General features: G+C 34.9%; 1 protein-coding gene across 2 annotated transcripts in view; it reads left to right on the forward strand.

Annotated features, from left to right (window-relative positions):
- Window positions 1-7,601, forward strand: part of pr (6-pyruvoyl tetrahydrobiopterin synthase purple) — an 11,864-nt gene extending 4,263 nt beyond the window's left edge. Inside the window, exons 2-4 of one of the 2 annotated variants that reach the window (XM_069816717.1) lie at window positions 1,108-1,187; window positions 2,382-2,519; window positions 6,794-7,601. In XM_069816717.1, coding sequence (XP_069672818.1) covers window positions 1,108-1,187; window positions 2,382-2,519; window positions 6,794-6,804 — 229 coding nt within the window. In that variant the 3' untranslated portion in view covers window positions 6,805-7,601. Of the gene's footprint in view, window positions 1-1,107; window positions 1,188-2,381 lie in introns of both variants that reach the window. The other variant, XM_069816718.1, reaches the window with a different exon arrangement.
- Window positions 7,602-11,432: the final 3,831 nt, after the last annotated feature.

Here is an 11,432-nt window from a genome sequence, read left to right on the forward strand (position 1 = left end):
CTGTTTCCAGCCTCTAATCTTCATTGCAGCAAGATCTGTCTCTATACAGTCTAATCATCTTGTTCTTCGGCAGCCCTTTCTTCTCCTTGAGTGGAGTCTCCCTTTGAACATTCTTTTTGGCATACAGTTATCTTCCATTCTTTCAAGGTGTCCCAGCCATCTTAATCTTTGCAATTTGATAAATCTAACAACATCCTAGTTCTCTATTAAATTATTTAGTTCCTGATTATTTCGTATTCCCCATCTGTGCTCATCTTGTTTAATTGGTCCGAATATCTTACTACAATACAAAAAAATAAATAAAGACCCTCAAGAGGACAGACCCATCATTGGCCTTTACTGGATTACTAGGAAGCAAACCAGAATAAAATTTACAACACTGCCATTAGAAGAAAAAGGAAAAGAAGATTATTATTATTATTATTATTATTATTATTATTATTATTATTATTATTATTTATGTATACAGATATGGGTTTCGATTTGAAGAAATTTTAGCTTTTGTATACACCGGTAATATCAACTTCTTCCATGGCATAAATCATAAATGTAAACGGTTAAAAGAGTCAAGTCATCTGTGTCATTAACATGGATAGTACTGAATATATATCTTGTTTTGTTTGTAAAAGTATTTTTTAGTAGGTTATTTTACGACACTTTATCAACATCTTAGGTTATTTAGCGTCTGAATGAAATGAAGGTGATAATGCCAGCATTGATAGTCCAGCATTGATAGTCCAGCATTGATAGTTACCCAGCATTTGCTCATATTAGGTTGAGGGGAAAACCCGGAAAATACCTCAACCAGATAACTTGCCCCAACCAGGAATCAAACCCGGGCCACCAGGTTTCGCGGCCAGATGCGCTAGCCATTACTCCACAGGTGTGGACTTGTTTGTAAAAAAAAGTGGGAAATTATATATATATATATATATATATATATATAATTTCCCACTTTTTTATATATATAATTGGTTTCTGATCAAAGTAGCACCAGAAGACCAAAGTAACTTCTTATAAATAAATGTTGTTGTTGTATGCTAAAACAGAAATGATGATTATGATAATGATAATAGTTGTTATTAATATTCTTGTACATTTATTTAGTCCACAGTTGAGTGAAGAAGAAAATAAAGAAGTGTATGGAAAATGTAACAATGTTAATGGACACGGACATAATTATGTTGGTAAGTTTATTTCTTGTAAATTTTTAGTACTATGTACAGATACTGTCTTATAAGTAATGTTGGTTTTGGAGCAACATTTTGGTTGGAGTATGTTGTGACAAGAAATTAATCTAATCTTAAAAGTAAAGGCCATCAGATTCTATGATCTTGATTCACCTTTCAGCGAGGTTTGTTATCTCGCAACATTATCAGTTTCTGGTTTTTGAAGCGAAAAATTTGGTGATACCATTTCAACAACCTTCAAGTTATGGAAATTTCTTCCCCACAGGAAGTGGGCTACAGATCTAAACAGATGATAATCTGAAGGCGCAAGATCAGGGCTAAATGTCAGGTGTGGTAGCAGTTCGATTCCTCCCAATTTCTGGATTTTTTTCCATTGTTGTTAGAGTGGTATGAAGTTTTGCATTGCTCTGTTGTAAGAGAATTCTATTTCGTTTAATTAATGCTGGGTACCTCTCTCTCAAAACTTCATGAATTCGTCCTAGCTGTTGAGAATAAAGATCCGCATAAACTGGATGTAGAGTCCATTTGGAACAAACTCCCAGTGAATCACATCAGACATAACATTACTTTGGGGTGGAACCAGTTTTGTTTAACGACGACTTTGGCAAGCTGATGGAGATCAAGCCGCTGTTGAGATGTCAAGGTTGTTGTAGTATACCCATTTTTTTTATCATACAGTAGAGCCTCTATTATCCGTGGTAATGAAGGGGGTGGGCTGAATGGTTAATCGAAAAAATAGGATAATCCGTACCATAAAAGATTTTTGTAAATTTAGTGAATAATACTAACACTTCCGTATTTTCCTCCATGTTCTTGTATTTAATACCCTAGGTAGAGGATCAGAAGTTCATTAATTTAAGTCTGGCCGTCAACGATTCTAAATACTGAATTAGAATTCTTTTATGTTCCAACTCCCAAAATAAGTTTCATTAGTTTCCATCAGTTTCTCATATTTTGTTCGCTCTAACATGAAATGTAAAATTAAACAGTATAATTTTGAAGTTAACAATATACAAATGGAATAAATTCAAACCTAAGATTCTAAGAATTGAATAGGCCTACTTGCAGTAAATTTTTTTTCAAACTTAATTTATTAGAGAAAACTATTTCATTATGTATTTGTGCTCTATTTTACTCTTCTACGTTATATCACAAACAATAACCACATTAATGAAGTGTATTATTTTACAGTTGAAGTAACATTACATGGGACAATTGATCCAAGTACAGGAATGGTAATGAACATTAATGATCTAAAGAAATATATGAACAACGCAATCATGGAACCATTGGACCACAAAAACCTGGATAAAGATGTCCCTTACTTCGGTAATGTAGTAAGCACCACTGAGAATGTATGTGTATTCATTTGGAACAATTTACAGAAACAATTACCTGATCCGTCAATTTTGTATGAAGTAAAAATTTATGAAACTGAAAAGAATATTGTTATATTTAGAGGAGAATTTGCCTAGTTTAAATTATTCAGTCTCTTTAAGCTGCTGGTATTTGTCACCTCTGCTACTCTTTATTATTATAATCATTATCGTCATCAAAGTATGAGAATAATGATATGACTCTAAAATTATTAAACAAAGCTGACCTATCCTTCCCCTAATTGAATGGTAAGAAATATTTTGGCATCTTTGATCTAATTAGCTTCACAACACAACTCCTTGAAATATTAGACATGTAAACATTATTTTCAGTTTTCTTCTTTTTATACTTCTTTTTTAGTTCTTCAGTTTCCAAACTGTAAAAACTTTCTCCTCGAGCTGTGATAAATTTATAATAAGTTTTGAAATTGTAATAATTAGGCTATTCTATTAGGTTGTTCTGTATGGTTGTGAAACTTGGACTCTCACTCTGAGAGAGGAACATAGGTTCAGGGTGTTTGAGAATAAGGTGCTAAGGAAAATATTTGGGGCTAAGCGGGATGAAGTTACAGGAGAATGGAGAAAGTTACACAACACAGAACTGCACGCATTGTATTCTTCACCTGACATAATTAGGAACATTAAATCCAGACGTTTGAGATGGGCAGGGCATGTAGCACATATGGGCGAATCCAGAAATGCATATAGAGTGTTAGTTGGGAGACCGGAGGGAAAAAGACCTTTAGGGAGGCCAAGACGTAGATGGGAGGATAATATTAAAATGGATTTGAGGGAGGTGGGGTATGATGATAGAGACTGGATTAATCTTGCACAGGATAGGGACCACTGGCGGGCTTATGTGAGGGCGGCAATGAACCTTCGGGTTCCTTAAAAGCCATTTGTAAGTAAGTAAGTAATAATTAGGCTATGAATTTAGCAAAATGAAGAAGCATTGAAGATCAGATCAACAGAAAAATGGTTATGAACAAAATTAGTAAGATATAATGTAGAACAATTTTGAATTACTGTAAGAAAAACTGATTGGTGATAGTGAAGAGTAAGATATGTTATAAATATTATTAATCCATTTAAAAACATATATTTAATGTAAATAGCGTAAAACGGGGTGACTTGATACGCTGGGGGGGGGGGGACTTCATACATTTTGTAGGTTGATGTTTTGTTTCGAATCACAATGACTACAAGGTTGCATAACTCTCAGGGGGATGGAAGGACATTCATCGCAGTCTTCATCAGACCTGGAGGTTGTGTAACTGAATCTATAAATGACGCCAAACAGTGAATCATGATACTTACAGGAATGTGGTCCTGTGAACTTCAATCATCCTTATTTAAGGAGATCAGGTCAGCACAATAAACCTCAGGCTGCTGTGCAAGCCTTTGGGTCTTCCTCTGTAACAGAGAAAAGAATAGTCATTCTGTGATTTTCTTGTACAGATGTGCGCACAATTTCGACATTTATTTCATATTATTGTAGGCCTCCCAAAACGTTCATCACTCTTAGCAACATCAAAGCTATTTTTAAACCATATATACAGTTTATAAACCTATGCTCGACTCCAACAATCCTTCTAATAGACTTCAATTCTGAGCATGTACATTTGCTAGTTTTGCCTAGTTTTTGACGAAATCTGATGCAAATTCGTCAATAAATTTTTTCCACCATGACAAACAGCCAGTCGCACTTTAGAAAAAAACACTACTGCAAAGAAATTCGACAAGAATGGAAGACGTGATGTGTGACAGATGGTGCAATCTTAAGTATTACATTCAACATGTAACAAGCTGCTTCTTGCTGGACTAGGCCATTCATCAGTTATGAAACCAGACTGAGTACTTTTTGATCAGACCTCGTATAGTGAATACCCACCACTAATTTAGCATGTGTTCATGAAGTCCAGATTCATTTCCAAGAACTGCTTGCTGAGATGTTAGTTTTCTCTCGTCTCTCAGACATAAATGTTAGGAAGTACTTTCGTAACAAAATCTATTTATAATTGACAAACCTTGTTTTATTATATGAGCAGTTAAAAATATTGCAAAAAGACACACAAAACATTTTGTTCAATTCATAGTCTATTTATAAGATGTGAGTATTACAGGTTGGGATTAGTCTCATTCCATTCACAGATGTTATATGTCTTGTTGCTATCAGTATTTGTTACTAAAAATATCCTTACTTACTATGATTAAAAATTTAAGTTCCTATATAAAACGAGATGTTGACTCTGATACAAATGCTTATAAGCAGAGACATTTGGGATAATATCGATTTATCAATTTTTTTTTTTTTTTCAGATATTTCCTTTTCTTAAGGAAGTAAAATGTAGATTTATGTCTTCCTTATGTAATACTATGCTTTATCAATTTGAGTACGAGGCGCGTCCAGGAAGTAAGTTTCCCTGGGACAGTGGCGTAGTCAGACTAATTATTTTGAGTGGGCCAGATATGCAGGGTTTAGAAAGTACCTGACCCATCTCCTGACAAAGCCATTGCTGTCAACTCTCTTGAAACTCATTCTCTGAAGTCTTATTTAATATCATGCAAAATTATGATAATCATGCAAGGCATACTATAAAACGCTTCATAAGGTGAACTGGAGCTGTCGAGATTTCCTAGCAACGAATCTGTCGATCGCTGATGATGGGTCCTTCAACAAATCCCAACTTTTCTCCCGTTCAATAGATAGAATTTCTAGATTACAAAGCCTTGTGCTTGACATGATTGTCGAATTTTTCTTCGTTTCAGAGCTTTGTAAAGTTTTATATCATTGCCTTAATGAAGGACGAACATTTACTAATATCCATTTTTGGAGACTGAGGTGCTTCCGATAATGAATTTGCAAGAGCAAGAATATCGTCTAAACATACCAAATAAAATAAGGTGTCAAATTTTTCTAGCTGATGTAACAATACAGTAGCCTTCATGGCTTCCTTCTTTTTATAGCTGCCAGACAATTTTTTAGGCCCAATCCAACACAGTTAAATTGGCTCTTGATGAAATGAACGCATTTTTTACTTTTTACCTTAATGCTATCGACTGTAACTATTGCTCTGGAGCCATGATTTAGTTTTAATGTTGAGTATTTGAGCTACGCCACTGCCCTGGGATCGTTTAGAGAAAGAAAACACTACTTCTTGGAATGATTTATTGGAAGAGATACAGCTATTGTTGATCTATTTTTCAACATATTCCTCACCAGAATTGAGACATTGTCATACCGTGGGATTAACTTCTATATCCCTGTGTCGTGTAAGTCTGCTACCTGGAATCAGAACCAGTGTGTGACAGCCGTCTGCAACTCTCTGTCACTGTGAAAATGCTGCCGGTATTGTCTTGCTGCACAATAATGCTCAGCCATATATGGCTTGGCGCATAACATCTTCTGCAGGAGTTCCACAGGGAGGGGTATCAACATTCACCCTACAGCCAGGATCTTACTCCCAGCAATGACTATCTTTTCTCACACCTCAAGAAATCAGTATTTTCACAGTGACAGAGAAGTGAAGATAGCTGTCACACACTGGTTCCAATCCCAGGCAGCTGACTTCTACGACACAGGGATACTAAAGTTGATCCCACAATATGACATATGTCTAAATTCCGGTAGGGAATATGTTGAATAATAGCTCAACAATTGCTGTATCTGTTCCAATAAATCTTTCCATGAAATTGTGTTCTCTTTCATCAAACGGCTCCATAGAAACTTACTTTCTGGATGCGCTTCGTACTTATAGGGCGAGTAATATAAATGGACCAAAAGAATGTATTTTTTAGTACATGCTCTCTAAAATAGTTGCTTTTCGGACTGTTATCGGTCCGAAAAGTTGAACTTTAGCAGCATTTTAAACAAAATCAACACAACACCGTCTAAATATGTATTCATACATAGCCTATATGAGAGTCGGATCCATACGACAGTGACAGTCGTCTTGTCAACTTTAACAGGGTTTTAAACAAAATACTTCATCATAACAACAAATAAAAGCCAGCATTGTTTCATTATGTTTATCAGAAACTTTACCAATGTTTTAAACAAAACAGTTCATTATATAACAACAAATATAACCAAACATTCAATATTTCTGGCTTGGATTGAAATTTCCTCGGGATTATCATTCATATTTTCACAAAACTAAAAAAAAAGTCTTTCATAAATAAACTAGTTCGTATGTATTGGTGTTTATACTTGTTTTTTTTTTAAAGATGGGACATGACAGTTATGCGGCCGAGCTTGGAACTATAGTTACCAATATGGACTACCACGCTGCCAGCTGATGGAAGCTAGCAATTGTCGTTAAAATGGCTGACGTTAAAACATTCATTGACAATTGACGCGAAGGTAAGAAAACAATACAAAAATCGACAGAGAATGAAAGATGAAATGTACCAGTGCTAACATTGTGTGCACAATAAATGTCGCCAAGAGACCTATTAAGCACTCGCCACGTGGGAACTGTAAGTTTGGCAACTCAACCGTTGTTACCATAGCAACAGGCCTACCACACTGTGTGACATTCAGTTGTTTTTCCGAACGCAACGCTCCTGTCATGTCCCATCTTAAAAAAAAAAAATTATTATAGAAACAAGCACTCAGAATATGAACTGCCGTCTATGTCTGTATTCGTACATAGTCTATACGAGATTCGGATCCAGACGGCAATGACAATCAGCATACCAACTATAACAGGGTTTTAATATGCCAACATTGTGTCACTATGTTTATCAGAATATGACAATTGACTGACTATGCCTTTTATACTTATATTTATATTTACTTTTACTTTGTTTTATTTCATATAATTTATAGAGCTTTTGTTAAAAACTATTGTATGCACCACGTACGCAAAACCTTTAGCTGACTCATCCTGCTAAAGCCTTATTTAGCGTACTTGATACATAAATAGCCATTATATATATTTTATGAATGGTATTGTATTTAAAAAGTTTCTCTGTTTTGTTTACAATAATTGTAATATGTATTTTAATGAAATTAAAGAGTTGTTGGTATAAATTCTGTGTTAATTTATTCTGTGACTACTAAATTTATTATTTTCCAGATAATTTATCCTGAGTTCATATGAACCTTGTCTCTATTTTCTCTTTTGCCAAGATTTGTTTATCACGTCATGTCTGCAGACTTCATTAATGATACCTATTTTTTTCGTCACATACCGGTATTTCATTTTTAAGTTGATCACATGGAAAAGAACACTGCCCACAAAAGTTTTGAAGGACAGGGAAAGAAATTAAGTTAATACTGAATGAGTGTATGTATCAAATATCTACATAGATATTATCTATATTATGTAGAGAACCTTTACTAAGTCATGAGTTCATGACACATAAAAAATAATTACTTGATATATGCCCTTTAAAAAAAAATGATAACGGAAGACCGTGGCTAGAGTAGCCTGGTGTCCCACATTTGAGGACTGAAAAATTTGTCCCATATGAAATTCCATATTTATGGACATTATGTCAAAGGCGGTCAACATTTTTTATTTTCATTTTATTCTTTTTTCCTACTGTTTTTAGGGATATCGCGTTGTAGAATTATAGTAACAAACATCGTCTTTGTAAGAAACATTCACTTTTTATTATCGTCAATGTCTTTAGAAATGTGAAAACGAAGCAAATAAATTTAAACCTCTAGCTCCTTCTGTTTCAGTTAAAAATAACTGTACTCGCAAGCAATAGCTGTACATGATTATTGGTATAGTATTGCCATTGAATTATGTATAGTATGTGCGAAAAAAATGTTTTAAACCAAAATGAGTGTTTCTCGTCTGCATGAAACAAAGAAGACATGTTACACTTAGAAAAATAAAACATTATTTATTAATTTGTATAAACACAACCTTTCCATTTACCTCTTCTTCCATGAGAGACTAAGTGGAATTTGCAGATGAAGACGAATTTGGGACAGTTTGTTTTGGGATAGCCCTGTTTTCCATGCCTTAATTTTACCTCTTCACATATTAATTCCTAATCATCCTTAGCACTAATGTATATAGCAACATGATACTATTGTCTGTAGCTCACGAGAAAGTTCTTCTGAGAAGTTACACACTTTGATGTGATGCAGGAAGATACTTTCTATAGCCAAGTATGTTAGTATTATAACTTGTTGCTTTTGGTTGTAAATTCCACCACAAAGTTAGTGTTCAAAACACATCAAATAGAATTGTGCAGTTGCTAATGGGTGTGAATTTGCGAACACAGTAAACTTTTTAAAATACACAAATACCCAGTTCAAGAAAACTATAATTCAGTGGTTCCCAACCTGTGGTCCTCTGGCATCAGTGGTTACTAAGTTTGTTGATGGATCCGAGTTTAATGGATTTTCTAACAGTGATAAAAATCCATAGAACTGCTTCCTCCAGAAGGGAAGTAAAACTGACATTTTCGGGTCATAGATTTATGCTGCATAAAAACTCCTATTCCTGAACAAGAGGACATCATTCAAAATTTAGTGGTTATTTATCACCCACGTTCAAATTTGGGAGTAAAACAATGGGCCTCATATCAGAGGCCCAAGTGCGCATGGGCTTGGGTGCAATCCCCATATGCAATCCATACTATGCCATATTGCAATGGTAAATGGTACCATAAGACATTTCATCTCACTTCGTCAAACATTCATCTATCCTTTATACTGGTGTAAATGGTTCTTGTAGGCACCAGCAGAAATCTGTTCTTAATGAAGACAAACTTATAAATAATTATTTCTACACCACATAGTTCCAATGGTGGATCAATCACTAGGCCAACCTATGCCACACCTAGGGCCGCAGGCTCTGGTGGGGAGTACAACATAGCTTTAGCATAAGGAGAGTTCTGAAATTGCGAGAAAATTTTCCATTTGACGTTATCAACTATGTAATGGTAAGAATCTTCCTATCTACGATAACCTCTAATACATCTTGTGAGAGGTCATTCAGTGTTCTGAAAAGAGTAAAGAACTACTGGGTGTTCAGTTCAAAGTGTGTCATGGCTCATTGTAAGCCGTCATGTGGCTAGCCGATGAGCCTAGAGAATTCAATCTTCGTACACTTCCTCAAAGGCATATTACCTATGTGCTAGAGAAGTTGCCTAGCAAGTACGGCGTTCATTCTGAAGAGTACTTAACAATACGTACGGTAACGCCGGTAGTGGCAGGAATATAAACTGTTTGGAAACACGTACTGAGGTGAGTTTTTTTCTTACTATCGGGATATGGGGAGAGGGTTAAGACGATTACTTACGTATTTGTTGACATTAACTTCGACGGTCAACATGGACACGGATCATTTGGAATGTTGCCGTACGCAACTGATGATAACAAATACCCTGGGTACGACTTGCCCACGCAAATTACAGTTCGAAAGAGGTTATGGTAGCACACAGACCGTACAGACCGCCATCTGTTGCTACGACGTTCAAGTTATACCATACATGTTCTCAAGTTCAGATTGAACGCCTTGATTAATAGGCAACTTCTCTGACATAAAAGCTGAAACTCGCTTCAAATCGCTGACTCACAACAGTGACGTCAAGACACACTTTGAAATGAACACCCAGTACTAGTATAAGAAATTCATAGAGATTTGAGGCACTCCAGCTTGACAGTTTTATAGCAAATGCTACATTCTTAAAAGAGCTTGTGCTATCAAAGACTTTGTTGGTGTGAAAGCACACCGAATATAAGAGAACTTAGTACAAATTTTGTAATATTTATGATACTGGTAACACTGTATAGCCTGTAGCCTGTGTTACAAATTGGAACTTTAAAGCTTACATAGTTTCAGGTAGATTAATTTATTTTTAATAGAACTTAATATTTAGGCCTACTGGCATGTTGCATAATTCGTCGATGGAAGAAGAGACCCTCTAAGCATGTCTGGCCTAGGGCCACAACATTTTAAGATTCCCACTGTACAGTTCAACACATTATTGAATCTCACTAAGTGTGAGGATGCCAATGGCTCACATCATAGGGAAGCATTAAAAGTATTTTCTGAAAAGACATATTGAAGTTAGAATTTGCATGTACATTTTTATAAGTGCCGACTCTTCAGAGTCACTTCCAAGCTTACTTAAACTGACGATGTTCATGTTTTGATTTGTTAAACCTTGATTCAATTTTTGCTTCATCTTGTTTATTTCATCTCATATCTACATAGTGCAAAGACAGAAAATAAATCCTAAATCAAATAGTGCTGATATTTAATATTAGAAACATTTTTTCCAACACAAGACATAAAGAAAGAAAGTTGCACACCCTAATAGATTTCTACAGAGCATGTAATCATAGGAATCTCTGGAGATGACGTCAACACAGAGTTTTCACATACGACACGAGACAAGAAACAGAACAAAGTTTTTAAAGAAGAGCAAGTCAGCACTGCAAAACACAACATAGAACATATAATTTTTGTGTGTCAAATTCAATTCGAAATTGGACTACGTACGTGTATTCAAACATAATTATATTTTTTCCTCATTTTTTTTAATGTATTATGTATCGATACATCTCTAGTATTGTATTTATCAACATTTCATGGTATTCATACATGCTTTACAGCTAGAATATGGAACAAGTCAAAAAACTTAATACTAAAGTCTTAATTTATAGTCACAGTCTAGATGAAATATATACAGACGAGATTTACAATATAGTCTACTAGTACAACACATAGTTTTAGTATCAATTTCATGAAGTGTTATTGAATGTCATGAATTCACCTACAGAATAGAAGGCGTAAGAAATTAGGTACTTCTTTAATTTGGCCCTAAATAATCTTATGTTTTGAGTTTCATTTTTTATATCGATAGGGAGGCTATTAAAAAGTTTTACTGCCAT

This window comes from Periplaneta americana, chromosome 17, assembly GCF_040183065.1.
Source record: "Periplaneta americana isolate PAMFEO1 chromosome 17, P.americana_PAMFEO1_priV1, whole genome shotgun sequence".
Classification (NCBI taxonomy): Eukaryota; Metazoa; Arthropoda; class Insecta; order Blattodea; family Blattidae; genus Periplaneta; species Periplaneta americana.